Source organism: Thunnus thynnus, chromosome 24 (assembly GCF_963924715.1).
Source record: "Thunnus thynnus chromosome 24, fThuThy2.1, whole genome shotgun sequence".
Taxonomy (NCBI): Eukaryota; Metazoa; Chordata; class Actinopteri; order Scombriformes; family Scombridae; genus Thunnus; species Thunnus thynnus.
This window is the reverse complement of record NC_089540.1, coordinates 12,419,422-12,440,709: the sequence shown is the minus strand read 5'-3', so window position 1 is coordinate 12,440,709 and position 21,288 is coordinate 12,419,422. Positions and strand designations below refer to the sequence as shown.

Here is a 21,288-nt window from a genome sequence, read left to right as displayed (position 1 = left end):
ATTTGGGGAGCTTATGTGACAGTGTTTGGGGTTAACGCGTGACATGCAGTTCTAACCTGCATACAAAGTACAGTTAATCCTGTCAGGAGGAATCGCCTGCCAGGGGTGAAGGCCTGCGTTGTTCTGGCCAGGTGGACGCAGCAGGGTGCAGACACCCTAAACTCAGCCAATGGGTGCAGTGGGAGCTACATATCTGGCACTTATTACCACCCATGGGTGCGTCCAGAGGCGCTAGGGGTCCCCACGAAGACCAACAAAAGGCCCCATTCAGCTGCGGGGGGTTGTGTGGTCATCTTTTAGGGATGATGTGCATTTTAAGGGATATATCTGTAGTTTTTGTTTTGTTTTGTTTTTTAAAGCAGACGTTTCCCCCGCACGTATAAATCCCCACATGGATTGCTCAATTTGCCCTTATTTTGGTTGCCACTTTCTCTTCCACTGTGCTTCACTGAGGTTGCCTGTGCGCGGCGTTTCCGCATGGAAGCATCCCCGCAACCTTTGTGCGTTAACTCCTGAGGAGCCGAGGCGCAGGAAGGGTGGTGGGAGGAGGGCGGGGGGGTGGAGGTGGAGGTGGAGGTGGTAGTAGTGTGCACTGGCTCATGGCTGCACTCAGATCATGACATTCACTTCCGCTCTCTGTTTATGTGTTTTACATTTTATATATGCTGCTCTCAGCTGCACGGAACAGAGAGTGATTTGAGGTCAGTTTAAGGTGCAGTGTCATGTTTTTTTTTTTTTTTTTTAGAGAGTTAAAAATCCTCAATCTTGCAAGAATGTTTCACCTTCATATGCTCATAGAAATGTTGACAAAAACATTTACACCTAATCTGTCCATGTAGGTGAATATAACAAGATCAAGTATCATTAAGTGAACGTTTTTTCTTTCTTCTGTCATCCAAAGTCCTTCCAATATTTTTACGCGTGTCCCTCAGGTCAGACTATCAGGTAATTATAATTGTTACCAGTAGATCTGATAGTGTCTAATGCGCAGGCACGTTTTGACTAAACTCTCTAAATGTTTATAACTAGAATTAAATTCAGTTTACGCGCCTTTTTATTAACTGATTTTAGTTTATTTGTCAATGTAAGCTGACATGAATCTTAATAACATGCCTTTATGTCCTGAATTAGACTGTCAAACAGGTGCATTTCTATACAAATAAAGAGGAAAACATGCAGGATATTGAAGCTTCTCTGAGTAATATTAAAGTTTATCCTGATTCATGATGGTCACAAACTAGAGGTCACAGTTTATCGACCTTTTTTTTTTTATTTACTCCCTCATCTCCTGTTTGTGTACTAATATCTCAGCACTATTTACTACCAAGTTGTGTTCCCCGTTTTGTTTGGACTGCAATTAAAAATCAGCCAATTGGAACAGCCGGAAGGAGGGCTCGTGCGCCTGGAGCAAGGCTGGCGAGACCTGCCAATCACACCCCGGGTAACCAATCAACGGGGACGCACGGGGGTAAACATCCGCGCGTCGTCGGGCTTGGAGGGGGGCGGGACTACTCGGCCTGTCAGGGGGAGAGAGAGAGAGAGAGAGAGAAAGAGATATAGAGAGAGAGGTGGAGAGAGAGAACAAGCGAATGAGAGAAGAGGCTTGCAAGCAGCGCCGTACACTGTTATACTGGATTGTACTTCAACGGGAGTTTGCGGTTTGGCAGGTTTATATACATCAAAACAGAACAAAGAGATAGGCTCTACAGTGCTATAAAAGAAGAGAGAGAAAAGAATAAAGCGAGGGAGAAATCTCAGCGACTGAATTACAAAAGAACTAAGGACACTCTGCTAATGTTTTTCACATCCAAAGGGGACATAAACTGGGACTTTGTACATTGTGGAGAATTTGCGAGGCTTTTTTGTTTTTTGCGACCACCAAAAGTTTGTTTGGGACGAGGCTTTTTCCCCTGTATATTTGAATTTTAATGCTCACAATTTCATCCCGGTGCAAAACTTTCCAAACGGACTGCACATGGTTTCAAAGGGCTTTTGAAAACCTGGAATTTTATCCTCCGATATCCATGCAGAAGTGTTTGAACTAGAATGTTGTAAATACATGCGGATTTTATTCAGCTTTTTGCCACCGTTTTTGAAGCTTTTTTGCGTTTTTTTTTTACGCACGTCGATGGTATTTGCCAAAAACCTACCCATACTTTTAAAGTTTGAATAATTCATGAGATACAATTTGCCTGCTCGAAAGAAGTGACTGTAAAAAGGGAGGGGGGTTATCCACAAACATATTCATAAGGGTTGACGGAATGGCCACCGCGGCTTCCAATCCTTATCTGCCCAGCAATAGCATCTTATCGTCCGGCTCCATCGTGCACTCTGACTCCGGAGGTGGTGGCATGCAGCCGGGCAGTGCTGCGGTTACCTCGGGGTCTGGGGGCTACAGGGGAGACCCCTCAGTCAAGATGGTACAGAGTGACTTTATGCAAGGCGCAATGGCAGCGAGCAACGGGGGACACATGCTGAGCCATGCCCATCAGTGGGTGACATCCCTCCCGCACGCCGCTGCAGCCGCAGCAGCAGCCGCGGTTGCTGCGGCTGAAGCCGGATCGCCCTGGTCGTCGAGCCCCGTCGGGATGACGGGCAGCCCGCAGCAGCAGGACGTGAAAAACTCCGGCAGAGACGATCTGCACACAGGCACCGCGCTGCACCACAGGCCCCCTCACTTAGCTCCCCACCAGACTCACGCCGGGGCTTGGGGGAGCACGACTGCGGCTCACATTAACTCCATATCCGGGGGGCAGCAGCAGCAGCAGTCGCTGATCTACTCCCAGCCGGGGGGGTTCACTGTGAACGGGATGCTGAGCCCGGGAAGCCAGAGCCTGGTGCACCCAGGCTTGGTGAGGGGGGACACCCCGGATCTGGACCACGGCAGCCACCACCACCACCATCACCACCAGCATCCGCATCACCAGCACCACGGCGGAGTCAACAGCCACGACCAGCACTCGGACGACGACACGCCGACCTCGGACGACCTGGAACAGTTCGCCAAGCAGTTCAAACAGCGGAGGATCAAACTGGGCTTTACGCAGGCGGACGTCGGCTTGGCTTTGGGCACCCTGTACGGGAACGTTTTCTCTCAGACAACCATTTGCAGATTCGAGGCTCTACAGCTCAGCTTCAAAAACATGTGCAAGCTCAAGCCTTTGTTGAACAAGTGGCTTGAGGAGGCCGATTCGTCCACCGGCAGCCCCACCAGCATCGACAAGATCGCGGCGCAGGGGAGGAAGCGAAAGAAGCGCACATCCATCGAAGTGAGCGTCAAGGGGGCTTTGGAGAGCCACTTCCTAAAATGCCCCAAACCTTCGGCCCAGGAGATCACCACCCTGGCGGACAACTTGCAGTTGGAGAAAGAGGTGGTTAGAGTGTGGTTTTGCAATAGGAGACAGAAGGAAAAACGGATGACGCCCCCAGGAGTGGCACAGACGCCGGAGGATGTGTACTCTCAGGTCGGCAATGTGAGTGCAGAAACACCGCCCCCCTCCATGGACTGCAAAAGAATGTTCAGTGAAACATAGAACAGCACACAAGAATATTTTATATGAAATTAAACTGATTAAAAAAAAACACACAGACTATCGCCAAGATAGCCAAAATTTTTGATACTGTGATTGTGAGGGAATATGAATGAGACTGCAAATGTGTTATCTATTTTTCACCAGAAAAAAAAAGAAAGAGAAAAAAAAAAACAGCAACCTTTTCCCCCCCTTTTTCCTCCCAAAACTCCCCCCTTCAGAAAACGCAACCGTTAACCTTCTTCCAGGCCCTAAAATGTCTTAACCTAAAAGGTTCCTTCTGCTTTTTTCTTTCAGGGGCATTTTTTAGTAGATTACTTAAAAGATGCAAGTGAAGCGAGCGACCAGAGGGTGACAACTACAAGTTCATTCCACCAGGTAATTTTGGCGCATTAAAACACATCCAAGAGGAAACCAAGTATTGTTTTTATGATTTTTTTTTTTTTTTTTTTGCTCTTCCCTCCTCCAAAAAAAAAAAGAAATATTCCCCATCATTATCCTGTGTTTGATTGAAGAAACAAAGGAGCAGGCATTTTGTATATTTAGAAATGGGACTCACCCCCCCTTCCTCCTCCTCTGCCTCCTCATCCTCCTCCAATGCCCAACAATAAGTGAGGAGGGGGGGAAAAAAAAAAACTGCAACAAAATGAAGAAGAGTGACATCCACGAAGCTTCCATCATGATTTACAGCGATTTTTATATAATTTTTTTTCCTGAGGTGGACTGCATGGTTTCATTCACACACACACACACACAAGGAGGATTAGGGATATTTTTTTTTCTTCTTCTTCTTTCCTTCTCATGTTGAGGCCCTCATGAGAGAAAAGACAACCAGGACCAGGACTGTCCCCCCCCCCCCCCAACCAACCAACCAACCAACCAACCCCCGCCTGATCTCAAAGATCACCCTCTTATTTTTTCCTTCACATGGGTTTTTTTTTTTAATTTCTGATTATTTAAAGGACTTTGACGCCGTGAGTGGATTCTCCTTCTCTCCTTTCTTTTTTTTCTCCCAACAAATAGAGCATAAGACATTTGAAAAAGACTTCAGCTGCACTTATTTGAGAAAAAAAAATCTGAAAATCTGTTGCCAAGTGTGACTGAGTGGGTGCTGTGGATATACTATTAATGCTGCCCTTTCTAAGCAGTATTCTTTGGTAGGTTTTAATAAACAAAACTCTGTAAAGCCGGCAATATAGATCACTAGATCAGATACTGATCTGAGTTATTTACTTTATATTTTTCATCAGAATGATTTGTTTTAATATTTTATTCGGAATACATATGAATTATTCCAAACGGTAATTTATTTCTCCCCCCCAGGAACTTGTGTAAGATGCTTTCCCTTTCTTGTTTTAATTTCTCCTTATTATTTCCTTATTTTTTTTCCTTGTTGCCCTTATTTGTTTAATTTTGTATTATCGTTTCTAAAGGAGCACAAATCATCATAAGCTGACATTGACCGTTGTTAGGTAATAAGGGTATATTTTGATGTGATAATTTGATTGTAATTTAATTTCAGTAGTGGTTCCGTACGAGCTGATTGAGACACAATAAATTTGTTAGAATGAAACGCAGTCATCTTGTGTTTTGGAATTTATATTCTATATATATATATATATATTTATATATTGGGGGCTGTTTGTTTGGAAAGCATGTTGTGCTATTTATTTATTTTCATTTGTGCATGCACAGCAGCAGAAGAGGCTAATGAAGAAAATGGTGGACTATTTTGTCCCAGATGAAGCTGCGAGCTAATAATAACCTCTATCAGAATGATGCAGAACAAAGCTCTTTGTGTGCTGTAAAAATGAAAATACTTCACTTTAAAAAAAAACAACAACATATTTTTATATGCTTAAATATAAAAATATATGCTGTCGTATTAATAGAGCGTCGAGGTTATTCCCTAAGCTTAGATAAATGTCCAGCAGCGTTGTTATCATCATCCCATGACTGTATATTACCATTTAAATGAAACATCGCGGTCACTTGCAGGCCTGCACAATGGCTCGTCTGTTTGTTTACATCTGCTGCCTCTTCAGGCCTTGGGCACAAAGCAGGAGCCTTAACCTCAGCCTGCAGGATGGAGAACAGGCGAGTCTGATTTATATTTTGTGAAGAAAGAAAGAAAAGGGAAAAAAAAAAAAAAAATTAGGGAGCATCAACATTTGTTAGACAAAAATCAAACGCATAACAGAGGACGCGCCTGCTGTTATTGAGGCGGTTGATAATGTCCTGGCTGCATGTTATGTAATATTTACGTTGCAGCTTATAGTCCAGATACTGCATCACATGATAGTGATAAACACATATTTATCATAATTATTATCCTGCTTTATGAGCGCTTTATTCATGCCAGCGCAACAACAACAACAAAAAAGCTCTAATCTGCAAAATAATTGATTTACATTCATTGGCAAAGTGAATCTGGAGGATTTGGCTGCTGTTTCAAATAGCAAAACTGTGTCCTGATGCTTCATCCACATTCATATAAAGCTCATAAACAGCTCGCCAGGTGTGTTTTCCAGTAAGGGTTCATATAGGCCTATAACTCGGTGAGCTGACATGTTGTTTTAGGATGCGGGGCAGTGGGTCAGAGAGCTTATTGATTGTGTCTGTCTGAAGCTGAGGAGCCCACAGGCTCAGCTTCTTCTACTAAGGATGAAGCAGTGAAGTGATGGTTGACATGTCGGGAGTGCTGCACATTCATATCAGGCTGTTGTTTCAGGACTTTTGACAGACTTAAAGCCGAAGTCTGGGCGTTTTTTGTTTTTTTTTCAAAGAGAGGCCAAAAAGAAGGATGAGCGAAAATAATTAATATACCAAATATATTCCTAAAGGGACTGACAGACATGTTTAGCCTGTAAACTGCGACTTTATAGTGTTTTTTATTTCCTATGATACGCATACTTAAGCTTTATAATTCATACTGTGATATTTATAGGCCTAGGTGGTGTTATAATTTTTATATATTTACAACAGGGACTATTTTTTTGGTCAAATGTTCACGCTGTTTCTGGTGTTTCAAACTTTTTTCTTTTTTTTTCTTTTTTTTTTCTGCAGTTGTCTTGCACGCCTATTCAGCAAAACTCACAAAACGTGTCCTCTCGCTGCAGGATTTGAATTTCGCGGATGATTTCCCATACTAGTTGCTTAGCAGCTGAATTCAATGATATATAGAGAAGTAGGCATCATTTTTCTTTGTCTCCATTAGTGAAAGTGGCAGCCAGACACACGCTACACACACACACAGACACACACACACACACATATATTTATATATATATATATATATATATATATATGTATATACACACACAGACCTCAAAACTTTGCATTTTCCTGTTTTATCCAATAACAAATGCGTTAAAGGGATGTGTTTAAAATGTTTGGCTACTTATAGAAGGCAATAGATTAATTATGAGGCTACTCAAACAACACAACTTTTAATTTAATTGTATTAAAAGTATAAATATAAGAAGCATAAAGCTGAATCCTTCTCAACGTGCTCGCAGTGAGGCTCTACTTTGGCCTGATATTGCCTTACTATACACTTGCTCATTATGCATTCAGTTCCTATTCTCCTCTGCTTCAAAAATCCAATGCAAAGTCACATGACGTGCTAAGATAAGCCTGCTATGTTGCCCAAACGCACAAGACCTTCACCACCGCAGAGAGAGAGAAACACTTGAGGTTTACTCGCTGCTAAGTTGACTATAACGAATCCCATACTGCGCATTTACATTGCGCACGCACATATGGATCCATCGCTTAATGTGCCTCAGCCAACAAGCTTGCGCGGCTTGTGCAGAAATATCCCACATCTAGTGAGAGATTTTACCACAAAAAGAGAGTTTCAAATCTCATAATGGGTTTTGATCCGCCTATTCTCCAACAGCTTTGGCTTTTTTCATGGGTCTCCAAAACCATGTTGGCAATGCATGTGTGTGTGCGTGTGTGTGTGTATGTGTGTGTTCAAGCCCTTTTTTTTTTCTTTTTTTTTTTTTTGCTTTGCCTGCTATTGATTTAGGACGCCAGTGGCCTCAACAGGCTCGTCGCGCTAATTAAAGCTGCTCGTTGTCACACCACTCTGCTCTTTAAAACAAGACTTCATCAGGGACCTGGAGGGACTCTGAGTTAAAAAAAAAAAAAGAAAAAGCAAACTTTTTAATACCTAATCATTCATCATATTTCACGTGGCTGCGCCTTTCAATCAAGCCACTGACACTGACAAGAAGTCGATGCTGTCACCACATAAATCTCACAAAACTCACCTCTAATTGCGCACGTTTATATTTTATAATATCCGCTTGAGCAAACGTTTATTACACACTTAAGAACACTTGATAATACGCGTTATATTGCTTTATAGTTATTTATGGGTGTGTATTTGCCTTTAAAACACGCGCACACACACTTTAATCCACTTTTAATTATATATAGAAGTTGCCAGGCTTTTGATTATATTTATTATATGTGTATGTGGCTTCTTAGAAGGTTAAATCAACGTAAATGAAGAGTTTGAATGTAAATAGTTGAGATGAAGCGTCTGTTATGTGATATTCTTAGTTTTTACTTGTAGTTATGATATGTAGCTATGTCAGTGAAATGTATGGCAGGCCGGTGTCAGACTCACTCTGACCTGGTGGAAATGTGCATACACACAATGGTCCCCCAACCAACCACCACCTCCACCTCCACCACCACCACCCTCCCTCCTCCTCCTCCTCCTCATACTGTATTTACTCCACGTGTCGAGCGCATGAATATGGATTATTCGGAGCTGTTCTCCGCAGGGAGCCTTCCTCTTCCACGTCCACACGGATTTATCTCTGCTGCAGAAAAGACGCCCAGAAAAAAAAAAAAAAAAAAAAAAAAAACATCCCTCTGTCTGCTTATGACTGCTGACTTTTGATCATTAGTATTATTACTGTGATTTTACAGTAAGTATGGTGGCTTATTTTCATTTTATTTGTTCCCACAGCTCGGTTGTTTTCGCAGCATCATGTCGTGGAACTCCATAAACAGCCAATGGAGGCTTTGGCACTTTTTAGAAATATATATCTGGCTCTGTTTGTATTATTTTATAGTATTTAAATCAAAAACTGAAGCAAAAAAAAACAACAGTTTTAATCGTTAAGTTATTTAATGTTATGTTAATTTAGTTAAAATTATTTTTTTCTGTATTTATTGTTGTCAACAAACCTTCTTGGTACATGTTGGAGTTGATGTATATATAAATAAATTAGTGTTTAACTTACATTATTATTATTAATGTTAGTAGTAGTAGCATGTAGCTTTGTGTATGAATATAGGAGACATGATGACAACGTTTAACACACTTTTCTCACTTTTTCTCACTATCTGTCGACATCAGAATATTAAAAAGAAAACCTAAAAAAAAAAGCTTTTTATAAAAATTCAAACCAGAATCTAAACAAAAGACTGAGATCATGTAAATATGCTGTAGCTTATTAAGTTCGTTTTTGTGGCAGCAGAAGAAGAAAAAGAAGAAGAAGAAGAAGAGGTGAGAAAGAAGAGGAGGACGTTTTTTAAAAAAAAATATGACGTGACTCTCGGGGGTTTCCTCTCTATAAATCGTGAAGGTCGTGGTTTTTGTGAGCAGGCAGGATGGATAGGTAGAGGAGGGGAGGGTGAATGGAGTCTGAAGGCAGCTCAGAGGTAATGTGCTTCAGCATCTCATCTGCCTGTCTGCATTTCAAAAGCACATAAAGCCTGGATGTAGTCTAATGTTTTGGGGGTCGTAGCCCCCCCTCCCCACTCTCTCTCTCTCTACTGCATTTCCTCTTTCCAAACGCGGATTTTACGCCTCTAATGCAACCATATGAGTGATTTTGTTATATTTAATTAACAATTCAAATACATTTATAACTGACAAACAAGACAACAGTCACATTTGACAATTATTGATCATTTTTGCTGCAAAAAAACTAATTTCAGCTTTAAACTGGAGCAATAAATCGGCCCCAGGAAGAAAAAAATCCCATAATATTCCTATAACATCCTGATAGGTGTTTACAGTTTGTTTAGACATAATCATCTGATAATATTCTTAATATAGTAATAATATAGTTTTAATTTACATTGCTGACGTAATATCCGCATGTAATTCCCATGAGATTTTAATACATTTATGGCACTTTTCTTACCTCATATGGCGTCAGAATAATATAATAACATATAAGAAGTGTGTCCATAAATGTATAATATTATTATTTTATTCCGGACTGGAACTTTCTGAGTTTATATGGCAGTTTAGCTGTATTTTTAATCTTTTAGCATAACCGCACTATTCCTACAGGCTCATTATTAGCACCTGAAGGCGTTTCTTTTTCCATTTGCGCACACTGTATTGTAATAAGTTGTGTCTCCAAATGGAAGTTTTTTGGCCGGAGGAATAATCTGTGCTATAGGCCCAGTCCCCAGTGAGCAGCGTTCACACCCGGACCATGCAGCCCACACACACACACACACACATACAGCCCTGCACGGATTGAAAAAAATAGACTAAAATTAATCAGGTAACGCAGGTTATTTGTGCATGTTTTTTTTTTTTTTGCCAAAGCTTGTGTGCGGTTCAGTAATTTGTCTCAGTCGTATTAATATTCAGCATTGAGGGAGAGTTTGTGTCTGGCTGAAGGAAAACTTGCAGCAGTAATAAACAGGCCCACACTCACACACTGAGACTATAGATTTATGTATATATATATATATATATATATATATAGTATCTGGATGTTTAGTGTGATCTACATTTGGATCATTTGCTGCTGACAGAAAACTGTTGGTCCTCTCCTCTGATTAAATTCTCAGGAAATAATATTGTCTGTTATTAGTTTGTTTGAGTCAGTGACAGAACAGAAACGGCTTCAAATGGTAGAATTATTGAAAACAAATCACTTTATCCATCTCTCATAATTAATCTTACATTTACTAACATTAAATCGATTAAATCAGCAATTACTTAACGCGTTTGTGAGTATTTTTTTCCCACTGTTAGATACTTATTCTGCTTCTCTTATAATCCACATATATTCACTAAACCTTCTCTTCTGTTTGATGAAACGCACAGGAGTAAATCAGTCGTGTCCAGCTTCTCTGACCTTACAGCGCCACCCTGTGGCCGCCTGAGCTGAATCCACAAGCCAAACGCTGCTGTCATTATCTCCACTACAATCAGCTGCATTTAATCACAGTTAGTTAAAAAGAAAGATGATATTTTCATGTCATTTGGATTGTGAACATTCAGATTGTTTTAAGGGTGAAGCCACTAAGTTTTTTTAAGGTAATGTGTGTAAATTTAAGTCTTATTTACAGAAGCTATTGGGGGAAAAAACTAGCATTAATTATTTTCTTTCATTTAAAGTCTGTTTACTTTCATTTAAAGATGCAGTGTTATGTTTTTGTCGATTTATGTGTTAAAAAATGCAGAGAAAGTTAAACATTTAATACCAACTTTATCTGTTTATACAGCCAAGCTGCATAAACTTAATGTTGTGAATTTGTATTATATATTATATATTTGTAACTATTTTTTTAGTTTGGGTTCAGCTCTATATGTTCGTCCAATGACTGGAAAGATGAAAATTCAAATGAAAAAAGGTAAGTTTAATGTCACACTGGCCTTTGTGTGTCGAGGATATCTCTGATGGCTGCACGATTTGCCTTTTTTTAGGGTTGTTGAAGGCACAAATGTTTTTCTTTTATTGCTGTTGTTGAATATATTCTGTTTTGTAAGAAAGATACTCTCTGATTTCTGCATTTTTTTATTTCTGAAACACAAAACAGAGGATTTTTACTGCAGAAAAATCTATCAGAACTGTGAAGTTTGTGCATTAATCAGTGAGGAAGAGCAGGTGTGCTTCTTCATATATAATCCTCTCTATATAGTCAAACTATAAGTGATGTCTATGTTTATAAACTCAAGAGAGCCTCCGTAATGTTTTTCATGATCCCCATACTATTTTTGAAGTTACATCCGCACCTTAAAGCTTCTCTGCAGAACTCTGTTGTGCGATTTTTATGTCTTTTTTTTTTGTGTGTGTGTGTAAAATTCACCCCGAGCATGTTTCATTCAGTCTCATACGACAGCTTGCTTCAATCTGACGGGTTAAACACGTGCTGATGATCCCCATAAAAGACGGTCGGCCCCCTGCTTTTATCGGTTACCATGGGAACCAGGAAGCTAGTTAGTGATCTTTCACATCTTCTCCTGTTGTGTATTCGTGTGACATGGGAGACGGCTTTTCAGGCAGCGCACATGTGTTGGAAAGGATTGTACAAAAGCTTTAATACCTTTTTGAGGATTATTGCAAGTAGGGCTACTCGATGGTATCCATCTTCACTCCCATGGGTGTTTTTTCTGCTGCAATGTGGCATCTTGTGAAGTCTCACATGCCATATTTTACTTGTAGAAGAAGAAATAATATCATTTCACTTAGGGAAAGGTAGAAAATACATAGTAGGGCAGTGATCAAAGTCTTGCAATCAAGTATTTGCAAGAAAATGTGAAATATCACCGGTGGTTTACACAGTAACTTCATTTTTCATGCTGGGTTACTTAAATTTTGGCAATTTTTCAACACTTTTTATAATCAAAACCTTCTGTAAAGCAGCATTTTTTGGTAAACATGCGTTTCCTTTTGAGGGAAATGATGTTGCATAAATTCACTCAATACTCTAATAAGTTACTGAGTGAATTATAATTCCCATACCATTTATGCTAATATTGTGAGTGGCATGTGTCCATAAATTATCTGTTAAGAGATTGCTCCACTTCTTGTTCCCTACCCATAATCCCCCTCAACCGAGACTTGAACCCGGCTCCACCCTGCATCCAGCCGGGCCCGCGTCTCACAGCGAGAGCTCGGCTGTTTCCAAAGCCTCGTGTCAAAAAGCTGGTCAGCATTTCAAAGGACTCTGAGCATTCGTGAAGATTGACGCCCACAGCCGCCGGCGGTCCGGTGCCAACAATCGCTGTTTACGTTGGCTCGCAGAACCATCATACAGAGAGAGAGAGAGAGAGAGAGAGAAGGATTCAGAAGTTGCCAAGTAATGACTTGCTAACCTCAAAAAAGTAGAAAGGAAGAAGTGGCTCTCCAAAGACGTGCCAGGACTTTCTGCTTGTGAGCACAAACATCACAGAAAGGATGACTTCTTCTTTCTTAAACAGAGATGGATTCTGGGGCAGATGTCTATAGTTTAGGCTTTGAGATAAAGCTTAGGGGACATTTTTGGCATTTAGCGCCGTGCTGTTGAGTTCAGTTTGAATTCAGGATAACAAATAGTCGAGTTTTGACGTCACCTGACTGAAATCAATTAAATATCAGAATCTGTTTTGGCTTTGTGGGACAAATGATTGAGACAAATCCTGCCTGAGTCACATTACAGTAAAGGGTGTGTTGTTATAAGCATATATATGCATATGAATGTATGTTAATGTGTCTGTCTCAATGAGAGCCTACTTCTTCTGTGTGTGTGTGTGTGTATGTGCCCTGTCCTATCTCAGCGAGCGTCCCGGGTGGTGACGGATCTCAGCGGCAGACGGATCGATGGTCAGGGACAGAGACAGGGGTCGGTCGGTCCTCTGGGGTCCGCCGGTGACATCTCCTGCTGCAGCTCGCCGGCCGGCCGCCAGCTCGGGTCAGCTATCCCAGCAGGCCGTTCGCTCTGGCAGCAGTTACCAAGGTGACAGCATGTCAGCGCAGCCCCGCAGAGCCGCTGAGGGCGGGAGGGTGAGGCGGAGGGGAGCGAGCAGGGAGCCCGATGCATCACCAGCTCTGATGGGTTTGTCAATACTGCTTAGATCCAGGGGGAGCCGGGCCCGCCGTGACACACGCTGGGGCCCCTCCTGAGAGCCAGCATCAGCACACACACCCTCACCTGGAAACACACACGTACACACAAACAAAAATGCACACACACGTGCAACATTTGCAATTCAGCTTAAAAACACACATATACAAATATTGTGTTGTGGCCATATTTATATGTATTTGTGCACACTTGTTTTTGCCAATTAGGAGGACATTGCACTGACTTACACTGATTCCCTGGAGACTTATCTAACCTTAACATTAACCACTACATGCCTACACCCAACCCTTACCTTATTTAATAGTTCACCTTGTGGGGACCAGCTTTTTTAGTCCTTGCAAAGAGCTTTTGTTCCCACAGAGTTGGTACAGTTATACAATACAAATACAAACACATTCACATATTCATACTGCAAGTGCAACATATGTATTTTGACTTAGAAACACACACCGCTGACCTGCACATACACAAATATGGCAGGATAAACATTATCCTGCACATATTTACACATGAATATACTCAGATTTTGACACAAAACTGCATGTATTCACTCATCATCGTGAACAAACTTATACATGTACACACTATTGCACAGAAACCCTATTCTTAACTATAGCCGCTACATGCCTAACCCCACCCTAACCCTAAAAGTTACCGAAAACCAAGTCTTAACCCTAAGATTTAATGGTTTACCTTACGAAAACTATCTTTAAGTCCCTAAATGGGCACTGAGTCCTCATTATGTGACATTGTGTGAACATATTTATCTCCACAACACGATTAATACACTTGCAAATACACACATACTGTCAAATACATGCACGTAAACATTCACGTAGGCATGTTGTACTGGTTGTGCAACACATGCATCTTAGAAAGACACACCGTTCACTTGCACACATAGCAGGATACAAACACACATATTGTATTGTGAGCTTATTTACACCACATACTCACATTTTGAAAGTAAAATACAAGAAAGGCAATTGTGACCAGATACATGCACACACACACACACACATTTGCACACACAAATGTGTTTTTTGTCATTGCGTTCACTCACAATGACTCCCTGGAGACCTCCCCTAACCTCAACCATAACCACTACATGCCTTTCCCTCCCAAACCAACAGCCTTAACCAAAAAAACCAAGACCGTGTCTCATGTCCATGCTGCATACTAATTATAATCAGATTTTGAGTATGTAGCATGTTCACACTGAAAATTACAGAAAGAGTACACTTAAAGAAGAGCTTGATGTACGCTATAGTCTCACAAAACAATGCACAAGGGAAACGGAGGTGGTACTCACAGCTGCAAAAAATTAAAATGAATTGCAAATGATGGGGAGGCAGATCCAGAAAGATCTCAGAAAAACAAAAAAAAATCACATTAAATGTTTGAAAAACCATTTCTCTTTTATTTGTGATGTTTCATTGGCAGTGACATTCTAAAGTCCCAGTTTTATTGCTGTCAGATGGCGCACGCATTGCATCATGTCCTGTCAGTCTAAAACTGTTTTAAAGTATGTTTATTTCTTGTGTACTAGCTGCAAAAGCAATATACTATAAAGATTAGTGGTTAGTGTATATACAGTAAGCTTATGGAGACCTGATTTTTGTCCCCACAATGTCATCAATACAAGTACACCTGAAAAAAAAACATACATAAACAAACAAACACACGTGTACATGCACAAATATTCCAAAAAGCTGCATCGTATGTGGATTTTGGCTATGAAACACACACTTAGACTTGCACATAAACCCACACAGCAGGACACACACAAATATTTTGTTGTGGTCTTGTTTTCACATCAACCTTCAGGCATAAAAACACATAAATTACAAGGGGGGGGGGGACATGTGCACGCTCACACACGCGCAGCTGTACACTCCTGACAGACTGATTGTTTTGAGGAGACTGCATGGATGCGTGGATTAAGCCGTCGGTGCAGGAGTGAGGAGGAGCGAGCCCGGCAGATAAAAAATGACTGTACTGTGTGCAGCAGGACCAGAGAGAGAGAGAGAGACAGAGAAAAGAAAGAGAGCGAGGTGAAGGAAGAGAGAGCACGCTTGGGCCGTCTCACTCTGTATCTCATTAACCAAAGCGAGAGGGGGATTGGAAAAGCAGCATCAGCCATGTTTGGCTCAGAGGGACTTGCAGTGTAACCATTTCCAGGCCGTGGATTTAATAGATTACTAATGATCGGCCACAGGTATTTCCAAGTTAGACATTTAGAGACGTATGCCCAAAATGAGATCATTTGCTAATCCGCGCGTTTTCACCTGTGTGATTCTTGAAACCCACTTTGATATGTGAATAAGAGCAAAGGTATACATGTTTGGATTCAAAGCAGTTAGTGTTGCGACTGAGCGCGTGTGAAGGGAAGGTTTACGGGTAATCTCGAGCTGCTATCTCGGTGTGGTGAGGTGTTGTAAGCACAGAAGGAGAAGCTATGAGGATATATGGAGCGCTCATGATTCCTCGTAGGCTCTATATCCAATCTGACCAATCCTCTTAGCAAGAGAGACTTGAGCTCTGCCCTCCCTAGAGAAGTCTCTTTTTCATTTAACCTATTATGTCAATGTTTAATGCCTAAAGAGGGAGAGGAGAGAGGTAAAAAATATTATGACTGTAGTCTTGGCAGAGCTGTTTTGCAACTAATACCAGAGTGCCAAACTGCAACTGTCAATTTCTCACAGTTGTTTTGAAACTACGAGGACGTCGGCATCTGCTGCGATCTCCCCTTCTGCTTAAATGTGAGCTTTATGGCAAAGTGAAAACGCCTGATTCTAATTTAAACAATTTGCATGTGCTGTGCCTTAATGCTCATCTCTGCAGCGACGGAACACGACTTGCACATTAGCAAACACAGAGGTTGCTTGCACTCAAACATGGGCGCCATTCGAATGGCTTCCGCTGCCATTTAAAAGCTTTGCTCGCTGAAATAAAAGTAATTAATTGGTGTTATACACCAAGGACATAATTATCTTTTCCAGTAACTGGCACATATTTAATTATCAGTAATTGTTCCCCAAGCCTTGTTCAAAAGTGTTGCGCGCCAGACAGTTCTGATATATTATACACTAATCCTGCACTTGATACTCAGTCAATTAGGAAATGTGTGTCAAAGAGCAATCATGTAAACAGCATTGTGGAACACACACATCCTTCTGAGACATGACGCCTATGTGGGCCTTCGTCGGCCTCACACACACACACACACACACACATACACACACACACATCTGTCTCACTGCTCTGCACTTTGTTTTCCTCCTCAGGGTACAAATTCCTACCTATCCCGTTCCTTCCCAAGGTGTTAATGCCTGCCAGATTGGAGGAAAGTAATTTGAGATCATTTCGCAACAAAGGCCACAGATACTGATTAACACGGGGGCTACTTTCTAGCCAAGTGGCGCGGTCCCATTTAAAAAAGCGTCAGGAGCTAAATTTACTCCCTTGTGCCTTGGGGTGTGTGGGGCCAGAGGCTGCAGTGGGGCCCTTGAACATGAGAACAGGGTTTAATAAGTAAACAGGAGAGGTAGAGAACAGCGCTTCTGATCAGGGCTTATTTGCCCAGCCGAGGCTCTGGTACGCGCTACTAGCTGATTAGCCCTGCCGATTGTACCTTGTAATTGCAGTGACTTGACCCCCTCTAGGCAAATATTAGATTTTAGTGGTTTAACCTTTCCAGTCGTCAGAGCGGGGTAAATTGCCCAACCAGATGTTAAGGAGCCCAGCGGTAGTCCGCAGCCCTTCTGATCAGCAGGGAAAAAAGCTCGCAGATTGAACCTTTTCTTTTTAATATTGTCTCAATTTCCTCTGGCCTTTCAAGCTGATTTTTCGCAGCGGTTTCCTTCCCCGAGATATGGTCATACTCCGATCCTTATCCCCTCCTCTGATGTCAGGTTACAAGCGAGACATTATTTAAAATCAGTCCAGTCACAGTCATTAGTGGGGGACAAATGATCAATGAAAAGATCAATGGTAGATATTAACCTAGCAATCAGTCCTTCAGTTCAATCACTCCAGCAATTTGTCAGCTGGTGAGGTGCAACACATCCAGTTTAACAGGTCTTCCCCTAAATGCTATAGGAGAAAAAACTGTTACTAATTTACATATAAAGAGTTTCACTAAGTTACTCGCTACACTTAAAATGCACCAAATGTCTTTGCAGTTTCGATGTCTCATTTTGGAGGAACACAGTAACTGTTCTTGTTATTATTAGACTCTTTTCCTCATCTAAAATTATTACATTTCAACCAAAATAGTTTGATTCCGACTGACAAGACTTCTGCTGTCTTCTTGCAACCATTTCCTGAACGAACCAAGTGAAATCCATTTTTCCCTTGAGCCGTCCAATATGGCACATAAGGAAGATTCTCTCGTAAGTACGCTACACCGCAGCGGATGGAGAACAACAAACTGCAGACAAAGCAACGGGAAGTAGATGTCATCAAACTGCCTCGCATTCCAGCTCTGAGCAGAACGCGAGGTCAAACGAGCAACAATTATACAATCCCTTTTCTCGGATAAAAAGCATTATTTTCTGCCAAATCCCTCTCTGTAATAAGGCAGTGATTGATGTGCGACTGCATGCGAGAGCTCGCTCGAAGCGTCCGTCCAGATGAAATGGAAACAATATGAAAACATTCTCTGAAGGATGGAATTTCCCCCTGACTTTTTAGATCCCGCCCGGCATTTAAAAAATTCACCCAGATATGTAAATCTCCCGCAAACCGCAAGCCTGAACAGCTGTGTCTGGTTTCGATCATTCTTTGCAAACCTGTAGGTGTCGGAGCAGCCAAAACAGAAATTCGAGGAGGTCACAGACACCACTGGACAAATGAACATAAACCTTATTCCCTGCTTTATATTATAACCTTCTGATTTATAAGCTTATATGTTGTATGTAACTTCTGGACGTGATTACAAACAGCAAAGCGTATATGTACGTCTTTGTGCCTGTTCCCATGGGTGGTTTCTGTGTGTTTATGCTTTCACACATGCCTGTTTGAGTCTGTGGGCCTTTAGGGAACCCCCGCCACCTGGGGAGCGCACTTTTCTGCAGACTGAGACCATTATGGGAAACACTTCAGGTCAGGACAGGACGGGATGAGGATGGCGGAGGGGGCGACGGAAGTTTTTCTTGGGACATTCCCAGCCGTTTCCAGAGATCTCAGGTTTCTCCCCCCGTCCAGTCTCAGATCCAGATCCTCTTCCTCTCCGACGGGCCGGGGCAGGGCTGGCAGCTGCGTCTCCAGGCCCCAGTTCACCCCTCGTGTAATAGTTTCCTTCCTCCCCGAGCCTCTCACCTGGAAAAAAAAAAAAAAAAAAAGAGTCGGATGGAAGAAGGGGAGTCCGGAGGAAAATAGTCATCTTTTCATCCCAGAGATGGACTGTAACCCTTCAGCTGGAGAGGAAACCCAATACTGCTTCCAGCTCGCTGTCTGAGAGGAGCAAAAGGAGAGGGCAAAGGGAAAGGGGGGTAACCAAAGTGGTTCCATGTGAGAGTTGGAAGAACGGTCTGGGAAAGACAGCGATCGACACCCTGAGAACCTCTCTATCCCCCTCCCCCCTTACAGAGTCCCATCCTCGGGTCTTGACACAGTGAAACAGGCCTGATCACCAGCATCGCTCTAAACCTGCAAGGTCCCTGAGATCTTTAGTTGTAGTAAAAACCAAACCGGGTGTTTTAAGCTACTATGCTGCAGACAGATGCAACTTCCTTATGATTTTAAATGCAGCCCCAAGTTTAGCCAAATCTGTAGTAAGAACTCTGTCAATCTCAACTCTGAAGCTATAACAGAAAACGACAACTGGGTAAACTCCATCTCCAGAAGAAGATTTTGTGATATGATCAAAAGCTCCAGAACAACTACTAAACCCTTTTGTTATGTCAACTACTGTTACCAAGGTCAAGATGGATTGTTCAATCTTAAACCGACATGGACAAGAAATGCTTTAAGTGCTCAGAAAAAAAAAAGGAAATATGAACATCTGTAAAACAGGTCAAACTCCATCTGTTGAAGAAGACTGCGTGATGCAAGTGAAAGCTCCAGAACAGCTACTAAATAGACCTTGTGGTGAGGTTGTTTCCTGTGCATTTGATCAATACATTTTCACTACTGCTCTTTTATTTCCTCTAATAAAATAGGGGCAATTTAATTCTGCACATCAGCTGCACTGAAACTGTATTTAATGTCTATTTTGTGTGTGTGTTTTGTTTCGTTTGATTTTATTCTACTTAAACGTATTTTATTTTCCTCTTTATTATGTTTTTAAATGTTTTTCTGGTGCATTTCTTCACGTTATGTAAAGCTGTATGATTTGCCGTTGTTTTTGAACTGTGCACTGCTCCACTTTATTTCAGTCTGTTCTTCTTCTTCTGCCCAGTTGTATTAAAATTTCATCTGCCCCGTTCTATTCTGCTCCACTTTCCTTTCTGTGCTGTCCTGTTCTGTTCTGTTCTGCACTGCGCTAGTTTATTCCTTTACTAGACTCTATTCTGCACTTTCTATTATTTGATCTTACCTTTGTTTCATCTTTGCAGTCTATTTATGTCTCCTCAGTGGTGTCAGTGTCAATTCTGTTCTGTCTGCACTGTGCTCCCTGCGTTATATATTGTGTGCAAATGTGTTACGTGTTCTAGCTGTTCAGCGCTTTCTATTCTATTTTATTCTATTCCAGGCTGTCCAATTCTATTAGATCCAGTCACAGTCAGCTCTTTTCTATTCTACCTGGCTGTTTTTCTGTTTATATCCTCTAAAACTGCCTCCCGAACCTGCTGGTGCAACAGAAGCAGCAGCAGCTCTGGTCTGTTCAGGTAGATTTCTCCCCCTGTGGAGTCACACTGAGGAGGAGGCCTAATATCTGCAGACATCTATGGCCACCGCCCAATCTGTTGCACGCTCCGTTCATTTCACGCACTGCCAGAAGTGCTTTGTAATTATCCTGATATTGATGAAGGCTGATTCCAGCAGGTAATCGCTGGCAGTTCAGCTGTTTTTACGCATCTCAGCAAAATGTCTCTATCCATTACCAGTGGCAAATTAATTCCCACTCAATGACCATACTTGTTGATCATCTACGGATTGTGTGTGTGTGTGTGTGTGTGTGTGCATGAAGTGGGGGATGAGTAATCTCAGACAGAGCTCTGAACCATAGCATATAACTTGGTTTACCTCACACAAGGATCACTGTGGGTGTTAGCTTGATGCTACACAGTGGAGCGTAGCACACTGATATATGTGTTTCAGTATTACTGTTTATACATTTTATTAAAGAAGTAGTACTGGTAGTAGTCTACATAGCAGTGATGGTGGGGGGAGTAGCATAAAGTTGTAGAAATTATAACAGTAGTAATACTATTACAATGATAATTGCAGTATAATACTAGTAATGGAAAATAAGACTTAATTTTAAGAGGGAATGGAATAGGAGTAGGAATTGGAAGAAGAACACACAGGGATAGGAACAAAAGAAACAAATGGGGAATGCATTAGAATAGGAACAGGAAGAATAGAAATTGGAATAGGATTGGGAATGAGACTAGATATGGGAATAGGAATGGCAAAGAAATGGAATAGATAGGAACATACCCAGCGAGAATTTTCTTTTTGTTCTAAAAACGTTCTGAGAATGTTCCCAGAACGTTCTAGGATTCTCTAAAAACTTCCTATAAATGTTTATCGATAACATTGTCAGAACATTATGCCATAACATTCTCAAAACGTTTTCCGAATGTTGCAGTGAGAATGTTCTTCCTTTGTTTTCATGTAACATTGTGGGAATGTTTCATAAGAGACCATTATAGACCATAATATTTTATAATATGTTACCTCAACAACGTCCTCAAAACATTTTCAGAAGAGCAGTTACCACGTCATTTAACCTTCTAGGAAAATGATT

At 41.5% G+C, this 21,288-nt stretch overlaps 1 protein-coding gene across 14 annotated transcripts in view; it reads left to right on the top strand.

Moving 5' to 3' along the window:
- pou3f3b (POU class 3 homeobox 3b) overlaps positions 1-19,372 on the top strand; it is a 191,259-nt gene extending 171,887 nt beyond the window's left edge. For 9 of the 14 annotated variants that reach the window (XR_010926109.1, XR_010926104.1, XR_010926107.1 and 6 more), the window contains 2 exons: positions 10,627-10,749; positions 13,063-13,151. Coding sequence is in view for 2 of the 14 variants with exons in the window: in XM_067583702.1 (XP_067439803.1) it covers positions 2,262-3,473; positions 3,828-3,908; positions 13,063-13,245 (1,476 nt within the window). In the remaining 12 variants the exon portion in view is untranslated. Of the gene's footprint in view, positions 1-581; positions 3,474-3,827; positions 3,920-4,009; positions 5,108-10,626; positions 10,750-13,062 lie in introns of those variants that run through there. The other 5 variants (XM_067583702.1, XM_067583703.1, XR_010926106.1 and 2 more) reach the window with 5 other exon arrangements.
- The last annotated feature ends 1,916 nt before the right edge of the window (positions 19,373-21,288 follow it).